This window comes from Grus americana, chromosome 4 (assembly GCF_028858705.1).
Source record: "Grus americana isolate bGruAme1 chromosome 4, bGruAme1.mat, whole genome shotgun sequence".
Lineage (NCBI taxonomy): Eukaryota > Metazoa > Chordata > Aves > Gruiformes > Gruidae > Grus > Grus americana.
The window spans coordinates 66,710,677-66,724,304 of record NC_072855.1 but is presented as its reverse complement, the minus strand read 5'-3'; the positions used below and the strand labels follow the sequence as shown (position 1 = coordinate 66,724,304).

General features: G+C 37.4%; 1 protein-coding gene across 3 annotated transcripts in view; it reads left to right on the top strand.

Moving 5' to 3' along the window:
* ARHGAP10 (Rho GTPase activating protein 10) overlaps positions 1-13,628 on the top strand; it is a 153,605-nt gene that overhangs the window by 65,690 nt on the left and 74,287 nt on the right. For 2 of the 3 annotated variants that reach the window (XM_054824710.1, XM_054824712.1), the window contains exons 7-11: positions 1,375-1,479; positions 5,080-5,209; positions 6,850-6,956; positions 8,617-8,711; positions 12,561-12,642. In XM_054824710.1, coding sequence (XP_054680685.1) covers positions 1,375-1,479; positions 5,080-5,209; positions 6,850-6,956; positions 8,617-8,711; positions 12,561-12,642 — 519 coding nt within the window. The remainder of the gene's footprint in view (positions 1-1,374; positions 1,480-5,079; positions 5,210-6,849; positions 6,957-8,616; positions 8,712-12,560; positions 12,643-13,628) is intronic. The other variant, XM_054824711.1, reaches the window with a different exon arrangement.

Below are 13,628 nucleotides of genomic sequence, written 5' to 3'. Positions count from 1 at the left end.
CTCACACTCTGAAGTCTGTGGTTTTAGGCCAAGGCTGTCCTTTTATTTGGTTACAATTATTTTAATGTGATAATGGAAGAAAAAGTCCCCAAGTGACCCTAATCAAAGTAGTTGGTCATTATGCAATTAATGAAAGCTGTATATTTTAATATAGCTTATTCCTGTATGAAAAAATTGCTAAAATCCTTAAATGGGAATAAATTGCTTTAAATATATTGGCATTTTTCAAGGAATGGGAAAATGATGTGAAAAATGGTTGTATGGGTTTTTTTTGTTGTTGATGTGTTGGTGGGTTTTGTTTGGTTTTATTTATTTTTTAATTTTCTAGTTTTTAATATTTTTTTAAAATCCTAAATAGTTTTGGATTCAGTTATTGTGTTTCAAACCATGTGAAGTTTCCTCAAAACCAGACTAGAGTAATGAATCTTCAAATTACAGTTTTGAAACAGGTTACTTTCTCTTTTCTGAAAGCTCCCTGTGGATGGGATTGAACTTTATGTTGCTCAATTGGTATTTGAAGTTTACACTAGGGTTGTAAACTGAAATTACTTAGTACCAAATTCTTATCTCCTTTCCCCTTCATAATACTTTAAATTTATGGGGGTTTTTTTGCATTTTTGAAAATGATTTATTCGCATATGACTTCTGACTTGATTAAATATGTTCTTCGGTTTGTTTTCTTTAATGAAGAAAGTTGTTCTTTCCTGTGTCAATCACTTCTTTCCAACAACCCGAACCACACAGGAGAGGTAGGCAGTACTGCACCTCACCCTGTTTCCAATACAGTGTAACTTGTTCATTTTTTTAAATTGAAACACTGAAGTCAGAAACTGCCATGTGGATCATTTGCTGGTTCTGACAGGGGGTCAGATCTCCAGACAAAAAGCAGTGATGGATAAAGTTACTGGAGGGAAAGCTTCCTTCTTCGAACAAACCAGTTGATTGCTATGAAAGGCATCTCAGCGTGGTCATTAGCAGGGAGGGGAATGACCAGGGAAATGGTGACTAAAAGACAGAATGATCTTGTTACTTCCTTGTGCACAAATATTTCCTCCAGACATCTTTGATATCAGAGCAGCTATAGGAAAACACCACATCAGAAAGTTTGGGAGATAGGCAGTATACATTGCCTATGGTCAAGTTTAAAGTAGAGATCAGTTGTGAAATTCCAGGGACAGAATTGCCCAAAATTGTCTATATACATAGCCAATCATTCAAATCTAAATAGTTATTTATAATTTGGAGGCATTAGTGGAAATTTGTTTAGAAATAATCATTTTTGTCATCTCTCATCTTTCTGAAAAAGGCTATGTGTAGCAATCATATTCTGGTAAATGGAGTTTTTCATTCTAACAAGTCTTGTTTGTATTCCAGGTGCTATCATTTTTTCAGGGTTTGTTCACTTTCTATCATCAGGGGTATGAACTTGCTAAAGACTTCAATCATTACAAAATGGCCCTGCAGATAAACATACAAAATGTAAGTAGAGATTGATATCTACACCTTTTCTAATTTTTTGAGTAAAGTCACACACTGAAGTTCCTGTAGATACAGTGTCTGTATTGCCAATACTTTCCTCGGTGTTGGTGCATTGCCTGTGAACTTTGGGGAGATAGCGCCATCTCCTGGCTAACCAACCACATCACTGAACAAATCATTGTTAACTCCGGTGAGTTCTTCGTCATTTCTAATACTCTACAAAACAAACACTAAGTAAAGGACCCCCACTCATTTTTCTAGGTTTTTTTTTTTTTTATAGAGACAACACAAGGATTATCACTAAAAGAGTTTAAAACCGATTGAAGTCTGTTAAAATGCATACAACACTGGAGAATTCAGGGGACGGATAATGACATGCCAAGGTTCTCAGTGTTTTACATGTGTTTGGAATCGAGTATATGGTGGTCATGTCCGAGGGTCATTGCTTGATAGGGCCATATTATCCATAACTAAGAAAAGGAAAGAAAAGCAGCTGAGCTTAGCTGCAGCTTTTTTTTGTTTTTTTAAACTCTGCCAGCAATGGGATTTGGAGTTACTGTTTGTCTTGAAGCAGCCCTTTCAGGCAAGAACTTCCCTGTTAATCTGAGGTGCAGAATTGTATGAGGGAACTGGCTGTTAGCACCCATGGCATATTTGACAAAATGATGTGTTCTTTCAAGGACAGGCTAACCGGGGCCCACCACTAGTTAGTGTACCCTCACGCCACATTGCCTAGTGTGGTCTGCTCAGGACTGGGAGAGCAAGAAGCAAGGTGACAGGCTGGAGCAATGGGACTGATGGAGTCACTAGTCAGATGGTCTGTTTGCTTCCTTGAGATTTGTTGAAGAATAAAACTTGCTCCAAGGAACTTGGATGTGCCAGAGGCCTCTTGGTACAGAATAAACCATGTACCTGACTGCAGGCAAGCAATTCATGATGGTGTGTCTGTTTTGTTGACCTCTAAGGGCACCTGGAATTAAGACACAGAAGCTACTTCTTGGAGGTTGTGGTCTATTTTTAGAAATGGCTTAACTAGCAGGGAGGCAGGAAGGCGGAAGAGAGGATTACAGTTGTTGTAACACATAGTGACATGATTCATGTGTCATGATACCATTCCTTTAATTTTCTTTGCATATGTTTAAGTTTCATGTTTCCTCTTGAGCTGTTGTTTGGTTTGGGTAGGGAAACTGAGTAGTGGTAACTTCATAAGCAGACTTTCATGGCAGAATTCAGTGCTTTTGGAGGAAATTTCAGCACAGACTTACTTCTGTGTGCTTAGCTTAAGAGTGAGGAGCAGCACGGAGCTGCAGTGGATAGAAGGGAGCTGATGCAAAATGAGCAAGAAATGAAAAATGAGAGGGAAGCTGTGATACAGTTTTGAAGAGCTGGATTTCAGATTACAGATGGAAAAGAGCCCGTGAAGTGATATGAAGAAGTGATGACCAATAAGAAAGCAACCTAATCTCAACACCTGCATTTGCAATTGACTGAATGGTATTATAGTGTGCCCCAGGAAACCCAAAAGAGATTGAGCATTACAGCTCAAGTTTTATGAATAGATAGAATGACCTGAATTTCAAAAAGCTGTGGAGAGAAAGGAGGCAAGGCTTAACAACTATCTGAGGTAAGCAGAGAATAGAAGGAAGCATCTGAAAAGACCATGAGAGGACATGACACGTTCTCCACTCTGTTGAAGATGAACAAAACATCCCAAACAAAGAATGCACTACGGCTTGGCTGTGGTACAGCTGAGCTGCTGGCAGAACACTAGATGGACATGTTAGAAATTGAAGGGTAGAAGATTCAGTACAGAGCGCCTAGCTAGATATGGAGAGTGGTTTGAGAGTTGCCAGTATAGCTGTAGTAATTGCCGTCCTTGACAATTGCCCTGTTGTCTTGATTTTGAGAATTAGGTTATGGATTTTGTCTCCACACCCTGTCCCAGACCCTGCCTTCCCCTCACTCCCCTGCCAAAATGAAAGAAAGGAAGGAGGGAAAAAAAAAAGAGGCAACCACAGCTTTGTAGCCCAAGCTCCAGTAAGCTGATTCTTCCAACAGTCTTTTTCTCTTGTAAGTCCTGTGTGTCCCAGCTAGATTCTCTTGCACTCCTACTTTTCTCTTGTCATCTCCGTTCTGTACCCAACCCCTTACAAGGATCCTTGCAGCCTTGACCACGCTTTCCTGCCCTGCAAGCAAACTTGGCCTTCCCTGGGAGGAGGAGGCATAGCCATGCTGGTGCAGCGGCTGTGGTCAACCCCTGGTTAAGCTCAACTTTTGTCACAGCTCAAAGGGAGACAGAAATTTTCTTGAGGTTTCTGGAGGCTACTACCCCCAGGGTGCATTTCACACACTCGGATTTGTGATCACTGCAGAGCTAAGACAAAGATTGTGGCAGGATCATTTAAAACATTTAACCTCGGAGCAATCAGTGCTCAGACAGGAAAATTTAGGTATGAACAGTGTGTCACTATCAATTTTTTTTGCCTTTATCCTGAGTACAGAGTATATTTTTTAATGTAGCTCTTCTAGGAAATTATGAAAAGGAGCTTAGAAAATTGTTTGGAGTCTTGGAAATGAGTTCATGCAGAGAGTCTAACTCCAAAATTTGCAACAGATGTGACCTGACATTGAGATGATAGATATGGGGAAGGTTCAGAGCAGTTATTTTGCCTGGTGGTAAGGCGGCAGTTGTTCTTAGTCATCACCTAGAGAATATTTTCAGCTTTCCTCTATAAAACATACGGGTATAGGTGGCTGCTCTGACCAGCTTGCTTGTGCCCATGAATAAACTCCTTCCAAGCATAAATCTGGAATTTGCATGTACAGATGGCCAGTCAGGAGCACAGTGTTAACTGTCTATGTACAAGAATGGATACTTGTTTATATTAAAAATACATTTGTTAGTGTATGCAACTGTATGCTTGTCCGTGGGGGGGGGGGGGAATAGGTGAGGCAGCACTTTCAGAAGCTCATCCATTTTCAGAAAAATAGAAGTGCTCTCAAAAAGCAACAAGACGCATAAGCATGCATCTGGAAGTATTGCTTTCCTCAAAACACATGTACCAACTGGGGAAAACGCCAGCTTGGAATTTAAATGTTTGTTGTCAGTTTGTGCAATTTGTGCAAGTGGGTACATGGAGAAAACTAGGTATTACCATGATTGTTGGTGACCTTCCTGTCACTTTTTTCTCAATAACCACAGAAAATCCTGTCCTTCCTGACAGCTAGTAAGAATCTAGTGAATTAAGCCAACATCTCTAGTAATATTTTTCTAAGGAAACTTAAATTATTTTAGATTTGAATATTCTGCACTCAGTATTTCACTTCTTTCTGAACAGATCAGTGCATTATTTTAGAAACCTGCTCTGGCAATCTTTGTATGCTTTTCACTGTTAAAACAGCTAGTGTCTAAACCACGCTTTAATTTTGAAGAGTATCAGAAAACTTGAAGAGTAAACGTATATGGAAGTTGTGCACAGACCATCCTAAAATGGCCTGAATCATCCTCTCATTTTATAATTATTGTAACTCCTATCTGCCAGGAAGATTAAGTCTTTCTTCCACTCTGTCTGCTAATGGGTTTTTGCTGTCTTGTTTTAGACACGAAATCGTTTTGAAGGAACAAGGTCAGAGGTAGAGGAGCTCATGAACAAGATCAGAAAAAATCCTCAGGAACATAAAAGAGCAAATCACTTCACGATGGAAGGCTATCTCTATGTACAGGAAAAAAGTAAGGTGTATTTTTGTATTCTATAGTGCCCATATTGTGCATACAGACAAGTCTTATTTGTACAGGTAACATGAAGATGCAAAGAATTTACAGTTTATTAAACAGAGTAATCTGAGTAAATGTTCAAAGTCTCTAATGGCAGTGTTAACGTGGCTCATAAAAAGAGCATGGTGCTGAAAGTGTGACAGTTCTTAGCAAAGGTGACTGAATTTGAGGAATTTTTATTTGACCAACGGGTGTATTTCATGTTATTTTTAATCCCTTACTAATGACCTTCCCTAGAACTGTCAAACACTTGCTCTGAATATTGAGCTAGTTTAGCATGATGAAATTGTCATTTCCTTGGTTCAGTGCTGTGCTTTCATTACCTAATTGTGATCATAGGGTCAAATAAAGCAGGCTGTATGCTAGGTAGCTAGTGTTGAAAATCTTGCTGTGAAGGTGCATGTCACACAAATCGTATCCTATCAATACCTTGAACAATTATAAATCTTTCTCACTCTATTAAAGAAGCTTAATAAGATGCAGAGCTCTTACCACTCAAGGAATGACCACAAAGTAATTTATTTTTTTAATAAACATTTTGCATAAATGATATTTTATAAGATAATGTCCTTAGAGAAAGTTTGTTTGCTTATTCTGATGAGAGATTTTACTTTTATGATATTTAATTGATGACTGTTTAAGTGAAGACTTCTGTAAAATGTTTCACAAATTGAAGACCCTGCAACACTCTTGATGGAAATATTGGTATTACAGTGTTCAGAAGTAAGTTTTAAGAGAACTACCAATAAAAAATAAGAAAAATTGTTATTTTGTGAGATCAGTTCACTGGTCTTGGTTATGATGAGCTTTAGAATCAGCTGAAAGGATTCAGAAGAGGTGGGTATGCCTGAAGCTGAGTTGGGGAGCAGCAGGGCAGCGAGACCTTCCATGTTAGGAGCAGTAAAATCCTCTGTCAGCTTGAGCCACTTGTGAAGGGCTTCCCTGATACTCTGGGGCAGGGTATCAGGGAAGGATTCCTTTGCAGACCTTTTTTTTTTAAAAAAAAGAAAAATGTAAATTAATAGAAGTGAGGAGATTACAGAGGGTCAGAATCCAAGTTTTAACAGTTAATGTTATGGTTCAAATCTCAAGAATACTGTCTGCAGTAGGCTAGGCTTTTAAATAAGTGTATTCTATGTAGTTAGGAGTAAGTTTTGATGTCAGGAAATGTGATCAGACCTTAGTCAGTAGACAACGTAGAGCTTGCAACACAGGTGTGTTACTCTGCGGTTCCTTAGCTTCAGGTTACCAAGTGTAAAACTAGGCTTCCATGTTCTGCCTAAATAGAGTTTCCAGGGGATATTTATTTTACAGGGAAAAATTTTGTTTGTCATAGTGAGACAAACATACGTTAATAATTCTTTCCTTTTGTCATTAAGCATAAATCTGAAATACTACATACATAAGTTTTTAGAATAGTAAGCACTGGTTAACTTTTGTATTACTTTCTATAATGTTCTTAATTCATACCTTTGTTTTACATACTGCATTATTAGGAATTAAGTAGGACTCCTAAGTATCATTTTGGAAAGCAGGAGAAGAAAACACCCAAACTGGAAAAAGTGCATACTATTTAATGCTTCCGTTTTATGTAGGGCCTGCTCCCTTTGGTTCCAGTTGGGTGAAGCACTATTGCACGTATAGGAAAGAGACAAAGAAGTTCACCATGATCCCATTTGAACATAGATCAGGAGGGAAAGTCGTAAGTATGTTTTTATATTCTACTCTGATACTTGCCCTGTATCGAGATCAGAGGATGTGTCAGATAAGATGTGTCAAGTAGTTTCACTCTATACCTCCTTTCTTTCTTCATGTAACTCAGTCTGCCATTTAAGGACATTAACCTAAAGTAATGGATTAATAGATGAGAATTCTGCAGACTTTTCAATTGCTTCCTTTTAGAAGACCAGAGAACATGGTACAGATAACATGCAGTATTTCACCATTTAGAATTTGGTTTATCCATGGGGTGTTTAAATTGTTAAAGTATAAATCAGGAAAATGTAATAGACTTAGAAATTTCTTTCTTACATGCTCCAGTCAGATTTTTCTTTCAGAGATGTAAGTACTCGAAGAGGGACTAGAAAAGAGGATTTTAATAGGAATGTAATTTGTACTGACAACTGAATGTAATTTCAGATATCTTTGATAGCATCTGAAATATTCAAGACCCAAGACTGTTGATCTTTAAATGGCTTTAATTTCTATTGAAATAGTTGGGATTTGAGGGCACTCAGCACCTTCAGAGATGACTTATTAAATGAATGCATTAATATGGATGAAATGCATTTTGTTGCAAGGAAAAAGGATATCTGAAGCTGGAAAATAATGCTTGAGTCTATATTCCTGTAAATGCAGCACCCTGCCCAATCTTCAAATTTGGTTAGAAAATCACGTTCTTGGAATTTTATCAGGGTATTATATCCTATTACTTTGAGCAGAGGGGAGATAGCTTTCATCATTTTGAGGGCTGTGTATATTTACAAATATATTGAATTTGGAAGAACCTTTCAAAAGATCTGGAAGACCTGCCATACTGACAATTAGTGGCATTTGGCTTCCTTAATCATTTCAGTACTTCTATGAATTTTTTATCCTGATTTACTCTAATTGTAATAAGCCATTTTAGTTAATATAGTATGTGTGTAAGCATTCGGCATTCTAAAACACTTATGAAGCCATTTTTGCTGTATTAAAAGATCTCCTGTTTCGAAACCCACAATGCAATTACTCCTTCAGTGACAACCTCCTGTGTCTGGAGATGTTGATTAAGACAAGAAATAATTAAAATGTACAGTTAATCTTGAGTAAATCCAGTAGAACTCATGCAGCATTCACAGATGAATTTATTTGATTTCTGAATGCTTAAGGGTAAAATACGATCCTAATGTTGGTTGGCCTTGAAGAAAGGGCTTGTTCTGTACAACAAATTACAGATAGTAAAGAACACTTACTTTGTTCTAGTTACTGCAGCAATAAATAGCCTTTACTATGGAAATTGCTGTGTCTGACATTAAATGCGAGAAGTCTCTTACACTCATTGTGGGTTTATATTGTAACATGCAAAATCTTGATAGCAAAATATTTTTGTTAGTTTAAATTACTGTGGTACTGTGTTGTGCTGTAAAGTACCAGCTAAAATGGACTCAGTATTTTTGCATTTGTCCCGTAAACGACCATGGAATTTGTGTTACTGTGCAGAGCCCTGAATGGCAACCGCGAGTGAATACTTTTGCAAGTGTCAGTTTTCAGTATAGCTTTTGCTGTTATTTCAATGTAAATTTACCTTACTTGGTTTGTCTGGCTGGCTTACTGAAGCTTTCAGTTACTGGATCAAGCATATAAAAACTTTCTTCTCACAGGGTGATGAGGAACTCTTTGTCCTTACGTATTGTACCAAAAGAAATATAGATACTACAGACAGGCGATTCTGTTTTGACTTAGAAACTTCAGACAGGTAAGCTCGTGAAACACACCAGAAAAGACTCTTTATATGTAATAGTTAGTAATATTACTTTAATATTACTGTTGAGTTTTCTTCTTATTTTTTCAATGCTCGTTCAGACTGCCAGTGGGAAATAGTCACTGGGGGAGTAGGCAAGCACTGCCATGGCTCACTGGATTTTCTGTTATGTGTAGCAGAAGCAGTGAGGATCTAAACTGAAATGTAGACATTGTCTGAGCTCATGTATAAGAGAAGCATAGAAAAAGTTAGAGCAACTATTATGAATTGTTGTTATCATAGAGAAGAAACACGGCTTAAATTGAAGTACATGTAGCTATAGTGAAAGACTACGATCACAGTAATAATTCATACAGAAAGCAGGCTTGTATACAATAAGGTCATGACTAAAATGGCACGTTGCTGAGGGTTTATGCTGGATTCTCAGGTTGAAAATAAGATCATTGGGATTTTGAGGCTTTTTGTGGCTTGTGAAATCATCCAGTGCATCTTCAATATTGTTGCCACTGCCTTTTTGAAACACCGCCGTTTTGTCACTTCATTTCAAAAGAGAAGAATTGCTTATTTATTTCGCTAAAAGGATCTTAAAATATGATAAATATTGCTTTTTGTCAGCATTGTAGTCTTCATTTATGAAGGTGAGAGAATCCAACTTAATGGGATACTGGAAATAAACATGGCTGTGGTACTGCCACGTTGTTTTGGTGCAGATGGTATCTGTGCAGAACAGGGCCATTAAGTGCTAGATATAAATTAGTGGACTGTTGCTGAGTTTTTGCATCCACCCCTTCTGCACTGTTTTTAACCAATACATTTGCTTTTTACTTATACCAAATAATTACATTCTAACTTATCATGTAGCAGGTCTTCAAGTTTTATAGGTTTTGGGGTTTTTTTCCCCATCAGATTCATAGTGCCCATCACTTTAAATGCAGTGTGGCCAATGCTGCCAGGCCCCTCTGTCCTGTGATCACTAGTGGTCTCTAAATATGTTTGTGGTAAGGAACATACACACGTGCACAGTCTTAGGTCAGAGGCGATGCCTAGCTTGTGTGGCCAGTCCGACTGGCCTCCGTAAGGCATGTCTGTTCCTCTAACAAGCAATGGGTAAAGGAATTCAAAACTACCACTGCATCTGAAAACTTCCAGCTCACATGGCAGGTGGCAAGATACTCATTTACAGCTTAGGTGGCATTTGTCACAAGTCTACAGCATGGTTTGAACTTGCATCTTTGATTTGAGGGGGATGTGGCTTAACTCTTCTAACACTGTGTCCCAACAGTAGGAGAGGGAGTAGAGATTTAAGGTCTTGACATCAGCTCCTCTTGGGTCAATGTATTGTTCAGTATGAATAACAGATTTCAAACCAGTCTGATAAAGTAGCTAAAAAAGTTCCATGAGAAATGTCAGTCTACCCCCCTCTGTGTGTCATCTCTGCTCAACAGGGTATCTGGAGTTAAACAGAGATGGATGGAGAACAGTGTTTCCTTGATCCCACAAAACAATTTTTCATTCTCTTTTCTGGGAAAAATCTAATCTATCTTTCTATCCAGATATAATAGACACAACTGGTCCACTGTGACCTTGATATCAGACATTTTTCTTTTAATAATATATGTGTGTAGTACTGAGATGTTCCCATGGAGATTAGTTCTGTGCTGCAGGCCATTAGCTTGTTTCCTTGGTATCAGTTCAGGGCATACTTATCCCTCGGCTTGTCCAAGTATAAATATAACATACAGATTGACAGCTGGCCATGGGGTTTTCTTTGTTTCTGTGCTGTGGAAGGAGGCAAGATTGTAAAATTTTAGGAAGGATTTTTCAGTAGCAAATGTTCAGCCTTGTGTGCGACTTAAGCATAGTTTGGAGCAAGCTGAATATTTATGGATTATTCTTTTAAAAAGAAGGCCGAGATGATTCTTTTTTCTTTAAATTCTGATACTTACGAGTATAAGCTCTGAGGGTGCTAGGATCCTGGCTACATCTCTGGAAAGTGATGGTTTTTTTCTGTTTCTAGTGTTCCATCATGTTTAGTTGGAGGTGACCAGTGGTGAATGTAGAGAAATTTAAATCTTAAAGAGATAGCAGAGGTCTTTTGGGGTAGGGAAAAGACTTTCTATTGATAAAGAGCATTATCCTTCTGAAATACTACTTAGGTTTTAATTTTACCAATACAGGACAAGGAGGAAGGAAGGCTTTGTCTCTTTTCACTTTAATTTGAAGACAAGTAAATAATATTTCATACAGCAAATAGTGAGTTTGACGTGTTGCCTCTAGGTGATACTCTTTGATACCTTGATAGCTATAATTTTAGTGAAGGAAAGTTTGCCCTGCATAAAAGTAACTCGTGGTTTTAGTTTTAACTAGTAAAATAAAGTAGACAAGAAAAAAACAAATCAGCATGTGGGTTTTTTTTAATTAATTTAGTTAATTACTTCGGGTATTTTTTTTTTCTAGCGAGTGATTAAGTTTTCATGTTTCTGATGGCTGCAGCTCTGCACTACTAGCAGACCAGTTTGCATTGAAAAAAGTTGGTATGGCTTGAGAAGCTACTTTGCTTACTGTTTCTACTAATACGAATATTAGCTTATTATAGTCATAAAGGCAAGGTTTCCCTCACCAGCTCTAAGAGCTCAATGTCTGTCACTGCGAATAGATTCCATTTTTATGGCTAATAGTTTCCTTGCTTTAACTATTCAAAAGAGAGTGACTTGCTGCCGTTTTCCAAAGTTATAGTTGGGTCTGTTGAATTTATATGGGATTGCTACAGGGTGTGTGCATGCCTCGTCCTCACATGTTGTCTGAAAAAGAGATTTTGAGCAGAAGGTATTTATACATGTAGAGTTTTACGCTGCAATTAAATTGTGTGGTGTCATAAAATTCATGGCAAGGTGAAAACAAACTAGGAATGTCTCTAGGTGTAAAAATGTGAACGTGGTGTGTAGACTGTTACAGTTTTAAGTAAAAGTGGGATTTGTGCTGGTTTTCTTTGTGCTGTTGTTTTTAGGTAACTTTTTCCCCTACAGCTATTTTGCTACTTTAAGATATGTTTAATACAAAAGAGAGAGAGAGAATATTATGAATTAATTCTCTATTTCTATCCATCTCTATATAATGAGATTTACAAAGTTGCCGAAAGTATTGGCAGGCTGAATATAATGATTTTTTTCTTTAATTGACAGAAAAATAATTACCCAAATAACCTCTTCTGCTTTTAAGTCTCTTTGCTTGTACATGATGAATGACACAATTATTCTTTATAGTTTCCTATTATATAAACACAAAAGTAGATTTATATTAAACTCTGTTCACGAATCTCTATGTCCCACTGTGGTCCATCTTTGCTTTTAGGAAACTTAAAATAGTGGAGTGTTGTAATGAGATACTGCATTAAGACTTGATTATTTTTTATAAGATATTTATTGGAAAACTATAATCATTGTTGCTGATCTTAAGCTGAAGACTATGCATTGAATAATTTGACAAAAGCCGTTTTTTATGTAATAGCACAACGCAAGAGTAAGTTTATTTAGAGTTCACAAAACTCAGCAACTCCCAGCAAGTGTTGGAATCGGCAAGCTACCAAAAATGAACTATTTCAAATAAATAGTATGCAGATTACATTCATTTCCCTCTTTCCTCCCTATGCTCCTTATTTCCTACTGTGCATATCATTTCTATACCTTTTATTTTAAAGATGAGCAGTGTAGAGTATTTAAGACAAAAGAACAACCCTGACTTTTAGGACAATGGGCTTTTGCTTGTAGTTAGAAGTAGAATTTGACAAGGCAGTGTTCAGTTGCTGGTGAATGCAATTACTCTGTGTGGTTGGTATTTCTGCAGGCCTGGAGTTCCTGTGACCATGCAGGCATTTTCTGAGGAGGACAGGAAGCTGTGGATGGAAGCCTTGGATGGAAAAGAAGCTGTAAGTGACTTTTTTTTTTTAAATGTTAATTTATAGTGTAATGGAGAAATACTCTCACCCTTGCTTTCTGATCCAATTTATACGTTAATAAACTGGGATTGTGTAGTTTGCAAAACGATAGATTCAGTGAAGAAAGAATAAAAATGAAATAAAACTCAGGAGAGATGAGTTAACTTGGTACAGCTCAGCGCAGATAACTGTTAATGTTGATATGAGGTATTTTTCATTGTAATGACAGCATCAAGTTTTATAAATGTTTTTTCATCACAATGATGATGTTGGTATTCTAGAAAACGTCTTCTAGTATAAGCACGTCCACTTTAGCCTTATGCTGACACGCTGCATTCCAGTGGCAAGACTTGCATGACTTAGTTATATGGCATTATTATTATTTTAAACTAGATCAAAAAAAATCCCTGTCAATGGGAACAAGGTTGTACTTGAATTTGCTTAATTTCTGGTTCACATCAGGAATTGAGTCTGAACTGCAGAATTGAAACACACTGCAAGTTATTCTTACAATTGTAAAAATTGTATTGGTCTTATGGGCCAAAAGTAAAGGGGTTTTCCAGTCAATGACACAATCATGTGTCTGTCTGGCTACTGGGGATTTTAGCAGTAGGTTTTATTGACATCATTGTAAAAATCTTGTTTCATCTGCAGAGGTGTTTATTACCATCACATAGTAATAGACTCCCCAGTGAGCTTAGAACTTCTGGGAATACTGAGCTGGGACATGATTCCCAGGTTTCATCAAAGCAGTTCACAGTGATTTGAGTGAACTTGAACTGTGGGAAATTAACCTACAGAGAAATGTAGGAACGTGGAGTACATAAATCACAGTTAATTTCAGTGGCTATAACTAACATTGTTCTGCTCCCCAAGGAACTGTATTTGTTGAGAATTTTTAAAAAATGTCAGTCCTTAAAAAGTGCAATTATATGCTTTCTGAGTGGGCACGGAGCTCTGGTCCTACTGTTAGAGCA